Source organism: Montipora capricornis, chromosome 5, assembly GCF_036669925.1.
Source record: "Montipora capricornis isolate CH-2021 chromosome 5, ASM3666992v2, whole genome shotgun sequence".
Classification (NCBI taxonomy): domain Eukaryota; kingdom Metazoa; phylum Cnidaria; class Anthozoa; order Scleractinia; family Acroporidae; genus Montipora; species Montipora capricornis.
In genome coordinates this window covers 320,001-335,000 of record NC_090887.1, presented here as the reverse complement: position 1 = coordinate 335,000, position 15,000 = coordinate 320,001, and the positions used below count along the sequence as shown (strand labels likewise).

At 38.8% G+C, this 15,000-nt stretch overlaps 2 protein-coding genes across 2 annotated transcripts in view; both read left to right on the top strand.

The window, feature by feature from the left end:
• Window positions 1-1,553: 1,553 nt before the first annotated feature.
• On the top strand, window positions 1,554-5,025 carry LOC138048966 (LITAF domain-containing protein-like). Its single transcript, XM_068895036.1, has 2 exons — window positions 1,554-1,951; window positions 4,773-5,025. The coding sequence occupies exons 1-2, from the start codon at window positions 1,626-1,628 to the stop codon at window positions 4,879-4,881; spliced, it is 435 nt and encodes a 144-aa protein (XP_068751137.1). The 5' UTR covers window positions 1,554-1,625; the 3' UTR covers window positions 4,882-5,025.
• A 3,692-nt stretch (window positions 5,026-8,717) lies between these two features.
• Window positions 8,718-15,000, top strand: part of LOC138048977 (Golgi SNAP receptor complex member 2-like) — a 10,018-nt gene continuing 3,735 nt past the window's right edge. The window contains exons 1-7 of the mRNA XM_068895054.1: window positions 8,718-8,857; window positions 10,117-10,181; window positions 11,797-11,905; window positions 12,392-12,470; window positions 12,711-12,764; window positions 13,438-13,581; window positions 14,405-14,491. Of these exons, the coding sequence (XP_068751155.1) occupies window positions 8,829-8,857; window positions 10,117-10,181; window positions 11,797-11,905; window positions 12,392-12,470; window positions 12,711-12,764; window positions 13,438-13,581; window positions 14,405-14,491 (567 nt within the window). The 5' untranslated portion in view covers window positions 8,718-8,828. The remainder of the gene's footprint in view (window positions 8,858-10,116; window positions 10,182-11,796; window positions 11,906-12,391; window positions 12,471-12,710; window positions 12,765-13,437; window positions 13,582-14,404; window positions 14,492-15,000) is intronic.

Here is a 15,000-nt window from a genome sequence, read left to right as displayed (position 1 = left end):
AATCCGGAATTTTTTCTTATCCGGATGACGTAACAAGATCGAGCCCACTTCCTTACCGTGAAATCAATTCTCAAGGTGGCTGCTGAGGGCAATATTATTTTTTATGGCGCATGCTCCATTTCCTTGAATCCGGATACGTGTGAACGGGGTCTAAGAGGAAAAAAATGAATTACATCTAAATTAATTGATTAACATTAGTCTAAGAGTGTACTTAGCAAATTGTGCTCTGCAATAAATTTAATTAAAGTCTTTTAACTGACCATGTTCAATGTTTATCTCAATGAAAAAAGAAAGGTATAGTAAGGTGACCTTATTTAACTTCGGTAGTTCCTTCAACAAGGCTGGTATCAATGGGAGCCCGACGGTGCGCCTTTTACCTCGTCGTCCTTTCTTTTGGTTTCTATTTATTTTTTGCAAAGTACGGGATGAAATGCAGTAAAATGCGTGCCACTCGGGTTAGGGGGGTTAGCCATTTGTCTTTGACCTTTTTACAGCAGTTTTCAAATGCCTGTCTATTGCAATTGCTACACTCAGTGATTGTTTTGAAAATGTCGCGCCAGTTTATCAACCAATGAGAAGGAAAACCAAAACCAATCGCGACTTGCACGCGGCACGTGCGATTTTTCCCGCGCTTTGAGCATGTTTGGAGGCAGTGTGGCCCAGTGGTTAGGGCGCCTGCATTGAGATCCCGAAATCCTGGGTTCAAGACCCGCTCTGACCACTCGTTGAATTTGTTCCTGGTTGTCCCTGGTTCAACTTCCTGGCTGCACTTGTAAATAGCCAACTGGTTTGCCTCCGACTAGTTGGGATTCTTAACAGTTGTAGTTGTTGTGTTCTGTTGTTTCGTTGATTGTGTTTCATTGGCCCCGAAAAGCCCCTATGGGAGCGGTCAATTAAGTATGTATTGTACGTTACACGGAATTCCTACGAATTTGTAATGCTTCGTTGCGCTGATTGCTTCTGCTGTGATTGGTCGAAGTAATTACTATGGTATGTCTTTTACGACACTCAATTGAAAACATCTTCATCAACTCGTTTGATAAAACCAAGATTTTCAGGTGTGTATAAGAGACAATTGCTTAAAATTGTCGAAATAACTGCGAGGATCATTTCTCTCACTCATTAATACTGTAAGCTTGGGAGGCCTGTGATTTGTTACAAAGAGTAAATGACGCGTGTCCTGGACAAATGTCGTTCTAAATAACGGGCGGTTTTCTGAAACAAGTCAAAGCAGGTGGCACGAGTCAAAACTTCGTCAACCACATATCGCATTTCAGAACCTTCTCTTCACGTAACCATTTCAGTACTTTCTTTTTGTTAATCGTTTACGATGAGGAGCTTTGACTAATTATAGTCAAGTTCTTTGTTCAAACATTAGAATCGTCTTTTCTTTAAAAGCTCCTTTCCTTTTTTTCTCTGGCTTAATTTCACCTACTTATTTAAATTTGTGACACATTTTTATTTCCAATTCGAGATTGATCATAATTTCTAGCAAACGGAGCAGGTGCGAGTGTCAACAATCGTTGCCAAGTATTATTATTTCCTTAGCAACTTTAATCATCTGCGTCACTCACGATCGCCCTGAAGCAGCGAAGCCATTGAAGATCTAAACGCAAAAAAAAAGTATGGCTGACAAACCACCACCACCACCATACCCCGCGCAACAGCATCCCGGAGTATATCCACAGCCTGGTTACAATCCACAGCAACCAGCTTATTCATCTCAACAACCTGGGTATCCTCCTCAGCCAGCACCTTATGGAAATCAGCCAGGCTATACAAGCACAACAACAATAATTCACCAGCCGACTGCTGTGTTGGCAATGGCGAATTTTCATGAAATTCCGGTGCCTATGACTTGTCCGAATTGCCGAGCCACCATCGTAACATCTACAGACTATGTTACTGGTACTTTAACTTGGCTCGCATGTCTTGGTTTGTGCGTTGTAGGGTAGGTAACAGCACACTGCATGTATTTCAGTGATGATAATTCCATCAATAATTTGGACGGTTTAAGCTAAGGTGATGCTGCGTTGTCGTTTAAATCAGCCTCGTTAAGCTTGCTCGTAGTTGTCTTTATCCAGTTTCGAAAAATCCTTCGTTCAAAATTTACACCTCGTTCTTGTCCATTACGTCTTTGCCGTAAACTAGTACAATTGATTATCTATAGTGCTACGCGCTTAGCACCGGGACAGAATAGACCTTTCATGTCTTCCATTGACTTAAGACTCAACGCCACATTTTTTCTTTTCAAACATATAGAGTGCGTTCGATTGGGAAATCTGGATTTAGATCTTAAAATCTGGATCTTCGGATTTCCAATCGAACACAAAATCCGAAAACGGATTTTGCGACGGATTTTGTTAATTGAAATCCTTACCCGACATGGATTTCCATATTACTGAATCTGCGTCAAAATCCGTTTTCAGATTTTGTATTCGATTGGAAATCCGAAGATCCAGATTTTAAGATCTAAATCCGGATTTCCCAATCGAACGCACCCTATTATTGTAGGATGCGATAAGCTACAAAGAATAGTGTAAAGTGCTTCTAAGACCAGTCACATGCACTAATATTCCTGTTTCGCTACCTGCGTCGGGCAATTGATTTGACCAAAAAAATGTATTTTCTCTCTTCGATTTGACAGGCGACGAAGAATCGTCATTTCCTTCACATTTTCGTGTTTTATTATGGAAACGCTTCGTTTCTGTAAACAAGAGAAAGAAAACATTGCATATTTAACTTATACAATTTTGCATTAAGTAGGTCTGGCTTTGTCATCAGTTATCTCATGCATGCAGTATTCAAATGCTCTCAGGAATTTTGCATTTCTCTGTCTTCAAACTTGGGTTCTTGCGCATTTTTTCCCCTTTATCTTGTTTCTCTTGCATCAGTTAAATCGACGTTGGATAAATGGCAGAAAATCAATACCAGAAAGTTATATCCATATTCAAGCACAGTCTTGGTTTTGGCAAATTAATTAATCATACTACCTTCTGACATGAAATTTTCGCGACACGTTTAAAGTGACGCGAATAATAAGTACCCCGAACCATAACATGAAGCGAAAATTAAGTGAGTTACATTATGTCAAAAACCAAGAAAGAACGAGTTTATTACCGCAGAAACGTTTGCAAAATCACATTTTTTACTGTTCTGAGGCAATGTCTAGGCCAGAGAACATCGTTACTGCTTTCTATGTCCTCTCCAGGCGGCAACTCTTTTGAACAGTCTTCAAACTGTTCATTAACTGGCTCCCTATAATACTGTTCCACTAGCTGCTTAAATTTCTCAATGGTTTCCGTTTCCATTATAACTGTCGCCTCTACTGGAATTTTCAAACCCCCTTGTTTATGAATGTCTACCTTAAGCTATCGGTTTTGAAACCAATACATGCAACTTGGTTGGTGGAAATGTCACAGTATAACTTTTTCACCAGCGCACAAGGGAGGGAGGGAGGGTTCATGTCTTGAAAGGATGAGAGAGGGCGGGAATAAATGGTGTGTTAAGGGAGGTATTACCGCCAATGTCTTATTGCCAATGAAATGTAAATTGCGTATTACTCAAAAACGCGAAATTAGAGTGATTCAAATTATAAAATTTCCTCAAAATCGCGAAATAAACATTGTGCATGATGGGTAGAATAGAGAAAGGTGTTTACTAAAGTAAACTAATACCTATCGTTAATATCCTTTCGAATTGGTTGGCCTAAATTAATTTCTTGCCCAAAATTACTCAAAAGCGCATCGTAAAACAGAGCAAAGACAAAAAACCACTAATTAGAACAAGAACTTGATGAAGTAAAATGGTCAACGTGAGAGTATTTCTGAGAGTCTGTGGTCGATGACTTTGAGTGAAATGTCTTTGTTGGACATGTATGCCGAAACACCATGCTCTTTATCTTCCTTTTCCCATCAAACTTGTAAAAGAGACAATTACTTGCATTACGCAGAAACTTTCTCCTAACTTCGTACTTCGTTTGTAACCAAGCAACCTGGTTATTTCATTGATGAACCCTATGACGTCAGTCAACATAGCGGAACAAGTTGACGGATGACATCTAGCGCTATAATCGGCTGATTTCGTTACAATCATTATTTAAGGCTTTGGTTGAAAGTAGAGCTTCAGAATCCGATAATTTATAAAAGGCGAGAGGAGGCACTCGTAGGCTCGACTTCCAGCAGCTGTTTCAGGAAATGAGCCCGCAATCGAGGAGGTTACCCAAACCCGAGACCTATCACTTCCTTTCAAGCTGTTTCTCTTCATTGAATTCAAACGAATGGGATTCCAAGCCAACTCAAACAGTCGATTGTAGGCTAACAAAAATGTCTTCGTTTGTAATAGCCTGCGATAAACGGTAGTTTTACTTGGAACAGCTTCCTTCGGACCTCAACGAAAAATGGCGACTGCAAGCAGCTTACCGTTTCTAAACTCATTCTAAAGTATCCATTTACCATTAGAACTATCAAGTATTCACCGCTGAAATTCGCCAAAGGCCCGATGATTGTTCATAAATTTATGTGCCAATAACCTAGAATTAATCAGAAGTTCAGAATCAAGAATTTGATTTGTCTTCATGCACAGACATTTTTCGCAAGTGAAGCACGTGCTCAATGCAAAATCGAGCGCGGAACGCAATGCTGCTATGTTTTGTTCCCACAAAAATCTCGCAGTAGTCTTAAAAAAATAGACGATACCGTAAACCGATGAGCCTCATTCCATCGCAGATCGAGACTTATGGGTAACGAACTTCTGGTTATGGTTCATTTTAGGTGCGATGCAGGATGCTGTCTGATTCCATTCTGTGTTGACTCCATGAAAGATGTTATCCATACCTGCCCATCTTGCGGTACTCAAGTTGGCGTTTATCGCCGAATGTGAAAAAGCAAACAGCGACTATCCTTAATTTTTGCCCGTTTTTACATTAGGCAATGTTAGCCGTTTTTATGCTGGGGATGTCGTCTCCCGTTGAGTGCGTCTCTGAGACACTTAATACTTAGCTCTTATTAACCGAACAGGAGGTCTGTATGGGAGAATCTTGACCGAGGTCGTGAGTACAGACCGAACGCAGTGAGGTCTGTACACACGACCGAGGTCAAGATTCTCCCATACAGACTGACTAAGCTCGGTTAATAAGATGTTTATTATATGGCAAACAAGAACAATTTAATTCGTTTAATGTAACTGGTTTGTACTAACTGACATTTTGCTTGCGAACGGCGATGAGTGGCGATGAGCAGAACTTAATTCTGTCAAAGTTTGCTCGTCATCCTCTCTTTTGTCATCATGCTGTTTGGCACTTCCATAAATAAATATTGGTAGAAGAAAATACTCAATATTTTTACATTTTAGTTTGCATCTTTTCACCGCAAAACATTACCGGTCTAAATGCCGGTCTAGATGGGAAAATCTAGACCGCGGTCAATATCGATTTTAGCCAATCAAATGCGTGAATTTTGTAGTTCCCAGTCCTCGTGAGACAGAGCCATATAATAAACCACTTTAATGTCTCTAGCATAAAAACGGCTACAATTAATAGTGGTTTAGATTTAAGGTCTCCTCGCTAAATCAGTGTTAAAAGTAATTTCATCATACTTGCTTTAATTACAGCTTCTGTCGTTGTCAGTAGTAAAAGTGGAATGTGTATTGCAGCAACGAAACAGAGCTTCAGTCTTGAAATGACTGAAGAACTGTACATACGCAATGAAGAGGATGATAAGCGGTGATAAAGTCAACCGGGGGTGGAAGCGGAATAATGAATAACGGTTTATAACAAAAAAAGAATAAGGAATATTTAGCGTTCGAAAATTTGGAATAAAGAATTTTACGGTTTCCATTAAAGAATAACGAATACGGAAAAATGATCGAATATCAAACAAAATTTCAATAGTGAATAATGAATAACTCGGAAAAAAAAATGGAAGGAATAACGAATAACTGAAATCTAATTATTCATCTTTCACCCCGAAATTGAACGCGGACTCAATCTGTCGGTGTAGATTTTATACGATTTTCAACGGTTTATATGCTTGGTTGTTGTATCGGCGAAGAGATTATAGATTTGCTTTGACAATAAAAAGACATACTCGAACCGCGGAGTTAGATGAATATATAGTTCGTAATGTTTAGAGTTGTAAGCAGCTTTTCCAAGTTAGCTGAGGGGGATGATTGCGGACTTCCATACAAAGCTCGCCTCTTTGGCCCTCGTAATAAACTTCATACCCAATAAGTTGTCGCTGTACTATATACAAGTAGGCAATAGATGGACCCAAGGCAACTGAGACATATTACAGCCATTCAGTAATTCACTTTTTTTCTCAAATAGCTGCTATTAAATTCTTGGTATGTTTTCATTCTATTTGGCCTTTGTTGCTTGGTTATGTAACTGTGTAAAGAACTGACCAGCTTTAAAAACCTGTGAGAAGCACGGTACCCTGGTGAAGAATCTACAATCGTCGTCAAAAGTTGTTGTGGAGGTTGCGCGCATCACTTCACTTCACACCTAATTCGATTATTCTAACTATTGGCTGTGCTACTTGGGAAAATACCATGCTCTTGTGCACCCCCCCCCCCCCTCTTCCCCATATTCAATGTTGGAAGAAAAGTTACCATTCTGTTTCGCGGGAAATCCAACATTGATAAGGAGGAGGGGGGTTATCTCTAAAGTGATGCTACCTTCCTTTTGTCCATTATTGTAGCTAGGGATACAAAGAGTATCAAAAAACGAAAAAGAGTAAGGCCGATTTAACGGTGAAGGATTATTTTGAGCCCTTATTTCGGAAGGCACCGTCACTATCAGGGTCGGGTACAATGCAACCGTTAAAATTAGAGAGACAAAACGACGACTCGAAGATCATTTTTAACGAACACCGCATACCAGTCGACCAAACTACCAACTTCTCAAAACACGTCCTCACGAATTATCACACCACTGATGACAGTTTACTCACTTCACTCGTGCATTGCCATAGAGAGAGTGTATGCAGAAACCTAGAGAGGCATGCCTCGGCGACATGGAAAACACCCTTGCACTATTGAACTTGTGACACAGTTCAGCATGTGTTGATCAACAAATGCTGCAGTTCTTGTTCAACAAATCATTCCCCCTGAACAAATTTATCTGTTCCCACCTGAGTGGCTTCATAGCTCAGTTGGTAGCATTGTTGCATCGGCATCGCAGAGAGCCAGCCTCCTGAATACACCTGAACTTTTCAAGTGTCTATGTGTCTTATGTCTGGGCTCGCTACAGTTGTGTCGTCCAGTCTCATAACGAAAATGGAGCCTGATCGCAGGTTAGATGAGATATTCCGTTGTGTAATGGTTACGAAATGTCTAATGTCATTTTGAGGGATGGCCATGAGTGTTAACCTGCCTTCTCGACCAACCAAGCCGCGAAAGAGGAACTGCTCGTAGTCTAAAATGCTTTCAGGGTTATTGTTCCCACGACCGTGGCATGGTCCATTTTCACATTAACTGACCAATGAGGTATCGTCAAACAACCACAAAGCACGACACAAAACTAATAATAAAATTCAAATATCTTAACATCGGAATAGGGCCATATATGGAGGACTCGCTCTCTTACCTCATACAGTCTCGGTTTAAATACGAAGGACGAAATGCAATGCTGATTCTTCCTAATCCATGTTCGGTATAACATATTACCCTGATGAAGAAAATCAGAGTCTTATTAATACTGAATAAAGTAGCAAATTTACTTTTAATTATCTTGTTTCACGCACAAATAAAAGAGACGCTAAGAAATCTGCGGAAATCGTTGAGGAGATAGCGCTTTCTAGTGTAACAGACCAATAGTCCATTTTACAGTTGTGTGCTTAGTTACCTGGTCTATGAATGAAAGTGAGGCTGGAGTTGACCAACCTCTAAAAAAACACAGTGAGCGTCAAACTACTGGTAAGAAACTTGCAATTACTTGTTTATAAACGCAGACGTTCTTAGGGCTTCGTCACGCGTTCCTTCACCACTGACGTCTGCTAAAGCCAAAAACCACTTCCGTTCGCGTATTATGGACCAAGCAGAGGTCGTTTTCCAGTTTTGGGTAAAATCGTGTTTTGTATGGCATTCCTTCGCAGCATGTGATTGGCTAGCCGTTAAACGGAAGTGGTTTTTCGTTTCAGCGGACGTTAGTGGGGGTGCAACTGGTGACGAAGCCTTGACAACGTTTGCGTGGGAGGCTAGTTTATAATACAAAGGGCAAATTTTTCTCAAAGGTCAACCAGGACGTAGAAAGCCATTTCTGTGTCCAGTTAGTGCCAATGAACTGTAAAACACACGAATCAGCGGAATAAAATGTTACTCTTGTACCGAACCCTGAGCATAACCGCCAAAGTAATGAAACCAGACTGCTAAAAGACATTTCCTACAAGCAGGAGCCCTTTTAAGGGGGGTGTCTTGAAAACGAAGACCCCCCTTAAAATCACCTGGAAACGGCTTAATAACTACTTTTAGACATAGAGGAGTATAAGAAACAACACGGTTTTCAATTACCCAAAAGTTCCTGCCATACGAAAATAATGAAAGTAATTTTGCCCGGGGCAATTACCAAAATTAATGAAAAATACCCTCTGTCTCAACCGTACCAATTAGCATTTAGTAATAATTTTGCCCTCCATGTTACTAACTACTCGTTCCCAGTTTTCATTGATCCCGCTCTGCCTTAGCTCGAAAAAGTTATGACGTGTCTTCGTGTGTCAGCGGAAGCCCTTCAGACTACAAAATGGCCGTTCGACTTATTTAATTTACCGATACATTTTTTTCACACTGTCACTTTGGCAGGTAAGTACAGTTCAAATTCGTTTTCTTCAGCTATGGACAGTCTTTACCAGGAGACTAATCGGTGAGTATTGATAGCTTTTACCCTGGAAATGCCATGATCATTTGTTTTTTATCGTTCATAGCGTATAGCGCCGATCGACTTAACCGAACGTACGTTTCAGACAGGCTCACTGTCAGCTGAAAGTTGTTCGTAAGAATCACTCTATCGAAGTTAAACTTAAAAGGATTGAATGCTGCGGCTTACGTATGCTTACATATTTTTTTTACCAACGGGTTTTTATTAACGGGTTTTACTCGGTTCCTTTTCACTCAAATTTGTTAAAATGCAATGATAGAGATCGTAAATGTAGAATCTTTCGTTTGATAAACCCTATGTATGAAGGGGGATTTCTTCGAAAGTCGATCGGCAGAAGGCAATGACACAGTAGTTCAATGAGATGTAAGCAAGTGGCCCGGCAAAGGACAACTGCTAAAATTAATACCATGCAACTCCTCACGAATATTTTTTACAGCTAGCGCGGATTTTTTGGAAAAAACGAGTCAGAATACAATAAGCATTATTCTTTGTTCGATAACTGTAAAAAAGATTCGTGAGGAGTTGCAGGGCAGGCTATTGAAAAGACACAATGCATAAGGAATTCTCAAATCTGCCAAATTTAGTCCTGATGGTAGAATATGCTTAAATGAGTGAAAAGGGTTATTTCCTAAAAAGTGTTGTGGTGCCGGGCCGATGGGGAAGGAGGGGACTCCCCATTTGACAAGCAAAATCGTCTGGCGTTAGACAGAGTAAAATCAGTTAAGTCTCACTCACAGAAGTCTATTCTTATTCAGAGATAACAACCCTCTTTGAATCAACAATTACACCATGTCAATCTTAAACTATCTTTGTAATTCCCACATTTCATGCTATACTTCATTCTGTTGTTACTATTTTTCACATTAGAATTTTCTATTTATTATAAATTCAGCTTCCATTGCTTTTTATTCTGACTGACTGAGAATAGCAGAAGTTTCTGTCAAAACATGTTTTATAAACTAGAAGGTTTCGTCGCTTTCTTAAAATAATTATCCTTTACTTGTCTGCTACAATCAAGACCATTTGAAATATAAGCCCTGCAAAGGGCTAACACTCAAAACGTTAGCTCAAAAACTGTTATTATGGTTGTTGATTTACCTTAGTGTATCAACTCACTTGATGCAACCAAATGACAGGGCTATGTAAATTCACATAAGGAAAAAGGTAAATCTGTGATGAGGGTGAGAAAAAAAATTTCTATTGGAGTACTTGACTTTGGGTGTTGTGTGTTTTTATTTTGTAAGGCTCATTGTTGGAGTTCAAGGACAGTTGAGCAAGCTAAGCACCACACATCAAGACTCATTACAAGGTACAAGAAAGTTAATGTAGTGTTATAACCGGCAGTTCTCTTATACGGATCTCCAAACAACCTATACCCATCGCTCCCTTATTGCACAGTCTTATTTGTAGAAAATACTGTGTATGCTGCAGATGTGAACAGAACTACAGTATGGGAGGGATGAACATTTTAACTTGGGCCAGAGATGACACTAGCTTGGACTTTTAAGGATCTTTAACGCTGAGGCAGCTTAGAGTAGTGGTTGGGCCAATTGCCTTGAGATCCAGAGAACTCAAAGCTGAGACCCATTCTGACCACTTGCTGAAATAAGAATATTATTGTTACTGGTCATCCCTGGTTCAACCACTCTTGATCGTCATGGGTCTTTTCAACAGGTCTTTAAAGGGCTTTCAATTATAACTTTATTTTGTGTCAAAGTACTTTAGTATACCTGCTAATTGGAGACACAGTTACAAAGCAAAAAAAAATACCAGTAAATACTAAATAAATATTAAATATAATGAAATTCTAGGATACTTATGCAAAAAGACCAATGCTATTCTATTATATTAGAAATATGTGATAGAAATCTACCAATACTATTCTATTAAAAATACCATTTGTCTCTACGAGCTGCAGAGAAAACAGTCACGTCCACGTTTATTGCTAATTAAGTTTGAGAGATCCATTTGTGTTACTAACTTCCTAATTAAACTGACTCAGGGTGCTTGCATTTCTTGTGCCTCGAGGTAGGTGGCGCCATTATGTCCATGAATGGAATGCTTTCTGTACGTTACAGGTTAGGGTTAGGGTTATGGTTACGAATTCTGAGTTGCTAAGGCTATATTGGGTGGTTTGTAGATTAAAAAGTTCTGATATGTATGTGGGGCAGATGCCATGTTTGACTTTAAACATAAGAATAGCTATATTTTGAGGTCTTTGATTATTTAAAGTCACAAGCTTAGCTTTGTTTAGAAGGTCTTCATAGGAACTGCTTTTGTCTTTGAAGATTGCCCTTAGACCCTTCTCTTATAACCTTTCAAGTTTTCATCTGTCCGAAGATCTGATAAAATGTTAAACTATGGAGAAATATGTCAATTGTGGTAGAATATTAGTTTTAAATATGTGTAGGTTAGCCTTTTCTGGAATTAAATTTTTCATTCTTAGGAGAACTCCAAATTTTTGGCTAGATTTAATGCTAATGTGTTTGACATGTTTGCTGAAAGACAATTGGTGATCTCTTGTAACTCCTAAGAGTTTAAGACATGTCGTTTATTTGATTTCTCTCATTGTCAACCTTGAAATGGATCTTTGGGAGATCTTGCCCTTTTTTCTTAGTAATTACCATAGCCTGGAACTTTTCCTTGTTAGCTACAATCTTGGACAAATTAAATGGAACATTGAGACCACCCCTCCCCCCAAAATCAGTTATGGGAAAATGGCGCGTTTTGGCCTTCACGCACCTTCATCCTTGATTTGGGGGAGAGGGGGCATTTCTGTTCCATTTTATTCTGTCCAAGATTGTAGAAGTTTATTTATGGAATAAACATTGCCCTGGACATAGTTTTAGGATTCTCTTATTCATCAACGCTGAAGATTTGCATTTATCATAATAATTAAATTCCACTTCTTTAATTTTACACAGATGTTGAACAAAAAATAGAGCAAAGCCTAGAGCAGGCTTCTGCAAACTGCGATCGACTTGCCATCCTTCTCAACAAAGAGCCACCACAGAAAAAGCAAAGTGCTCGTATGTGAGTTTCTTTTTCTTACTCTACACAAGATATATAGGTTATTGACCAAGCGTGACCGACTGAGGTCAAGATGGCTGGATATTGGCCAAGAACTTGGCCAATATCCAGCCATCTTGACCGAACAAGCTTGGTCAATATAGGATTTATTATATGACTTAAAACACCAAAAAATGATCTTTGATCTTGCGGGACCAAGCAAGAAATCCCAAGGGGGCAAGATAGCTCCATCTTGCCCGCTTGGGTAGCCAATCACAGCACACGATTTGGTTCATCTTGCCCGCTCACCTAGCTAGTCATGTAATAAAAAATGATATAATAATATTATTGAAACCTGCTTCACACCTTGTTAAAGTAAATTCCTTATTAGTTGAAAATTTACAGAGCTTTTTACAGAAAACAGTGGAAGACATTTTAATTTCCCTGGATTAATGTATAAACTTGATGGTTTGTGTCAATCTTGTAAGTGAGTTTTGCTTTCTTCCACAGAAAAGTGGATCAACTTATATATGATTTAAGGCATTTAAACACAGGCTTCCTGAACTACAAGCATCGCAAGAGGTTGAAGGTAAAAAATGGTAACTTACAACATAACAACAGCCTTTGCAGTCTTATAGACTGTTTCTCAATCTGAGAATGCAAGTTTTTCTATTACTATTCCTTGGCCTCTAACTTGAGGCCAGGAGAAGGTGCAGTGTATTGCTGTTATGCTTTTTCAAAGAGGATCCTTATAATGTACAGTGCGCCATACCATCTACAGGTATCAACAGAGTGAGCTCTAGGGAATATGTTCTTATTCCTTTTACAGGAACAAGAAGAAAAAGAAAGAGAAGAACTCCTTAACAGAAGATTTACAACAAATGTAAGTTTCACATCAAAGTAAATTACTTGAGACAGGTACATGTTTTTACTTGTTATTCTCCCAATATTGGCACAGCTGAGTTGAAGTTGGGTATCCTTAGTCAGGTCCTTAGTTTTCTCAATTAATTCTATTAAGTGACTCTCCAACCATGGGCAACTGTTTTCAAGTTAAACTTCCTTTAATGTCAACATCATACACATGTAATTTGCCTTTTGTTGTGGAGATTTAGTACATGCAGGGTTCACTTGAAAGGTCCTTCCCAAGACAGGCTTAATTTTTCAACTCCCTTGATTTTTTTCGTGTCCATTCCTAGTTGAACATGTCAAATACAGTGTAAGCTCTGAAAAATCTATCACGATAGGCTGTGTATCATAGTTTAGTGTATTGCTTTGACTGGCAAATTATTGGGTGTACGTGGTCAGGGACGGTGGTGGAGAGATGAGTTAGGGTTAGAAAAGGTGACGATGACGATGATGATGACAATGACAATCAAGTGTTTCTAGTTGATTCAAATGCACACAGTATGTGGCTCACTTTAGGATTAGTTAAAAATAGCACTTGATAGTAAAAAGCTATTAAAACTGTGGGGTTTGAAGATTTTTTAAATATCAGTTGCAAGAAAGTGTTCATAATAACAAAATTGTTCAAAGAATTTGCTAATTTTGTCTTTTAGAATAGTGGTGAAACGTCTATCATGATAGATCATGCCTTGCAGCACAACACTTCCCTTCAAAACGCAGACCGAGGGATAAGTGATTTATTGAGCGGTGGATCCAGTATTTTGACAAGTCTTAGAGATCAACGTGTAACATTAAAAGTATGCTTATTAATTATTAAAGACAATTTGAGTAGACCTTTAAAATGACCAACCCAATGCAAGCCATTTATTTACCCATTAAGTTGAAGTGACTTGTGAAATTATGCACCCTAGTCAGGGACATTACTTAACCACAAAGTAGTGAGAAGAAACACCATGTATGAACCCACCATACACTGAATACTAACCAACAAAGGTTAAATTCTTAGATTAAATTATAATTAGGCCTCAAATGTTATTGCCCCTAATTAAATGAAATTAAGATTAGCATTAAGATTAAGATTAGGAGCAATAACGTTTTAGGCCTAATTTAATCTCAAAATCCAACCTTTGTCGGTTAGTATTCAATATATCGTGGGGTCATACATGTTGCTTTGGTGTTTCATTTCACTATTTCGTGGTTTAGTAATGCTCAATTGTCAGGGTTGAAGGTGGTGAAGAGGTTTTGATTCAAGAAAATACTTAGAACTTGTTGAATTACCCATGTACCTTCTTGCAGATCTTAACTTGACTTGTATCTTTGTGGATTATTGTTCACAGTGCTAAAGTACGTGTATAACAACCACATATCTATGCATGGAACGTTTTTAAATTTTGCCTTTTGTTGTTTTTATGCAGCAAAGTGTATGCCAGGAGAAAAATGCAAGAGGTACCATTTTGGCTTAAATCTCGAACACTAACCTGGCAAATCCAAGTAGAAAAAAATTAAAATTTTGCCTTAATTTGATTAAGGTTCTTAATATGCCCCTTGCTCTTCTTGGTACATGTAATTGGGCAACAATGTAACATTGTTGATTTTGCCCAACGCTTTTATTGACTACAGGGAGCTCACAAAAGAATGCTGGATATTGCCAGTACACTTGGTTTATCGAACACTATTATCAGACTTATAGACAAGAGAGCTACACAGGTATGTTTGTTATTGTATGGGTGTATTTTCCCTCAATCTCCTTATCTTATGTTTTGCCAGCAAGGGCTTGCAAATTTCTACTTTGACGTTTGCACTTCACAGTGGATTAATTACCGAAGACACTAAGGGTGCGTTCGATTGACCGTATTCCGGAATAAGAATGCATGGAATATAAGGTAGAAATCCTTCGTTTTTACGGTGATTCACATAAAAATTGTCAAACATCCGCTAAAATGCTATTTTAAACATATTTTTGTTGTCCTTGCTGCTTCGAAACGCGCCAAACATACCGTTTTAATCATCACTCCTCGTATTCTTATTGCGGAATAGGGTCAATCGAACGCGCCCTTAAGACACAAGTTAAATTAAGGTAAATTTAATCAAGTTATTGTTATCTGTGGGGAGGTAGAGGGAAAACCAGGGACTCTCAGAAAAAGTTTGATCAGAGTTTAATAGGAACCAGCAAAACTCAATTGACGTATGACGTCATATAGATTTTGTACCAAAAT

Bases quoted from the DNA above. Each gene is read 5' to 3' on its own strand.
- LOC138048966 (XM_068895036.1), top strand. From the start codon at position 1,626: ATGGCTGACAAACCACCACCACCACCATACCCCGCGCAACAGCATCCC. The intron at 1,952-4,772 runs GTAGGTAACAGC...GGTTCATTTTAG, and splicing joins CTTGGTTTGTGCGTTGTAGG to GTGCGATGCAGGATGCTGTC.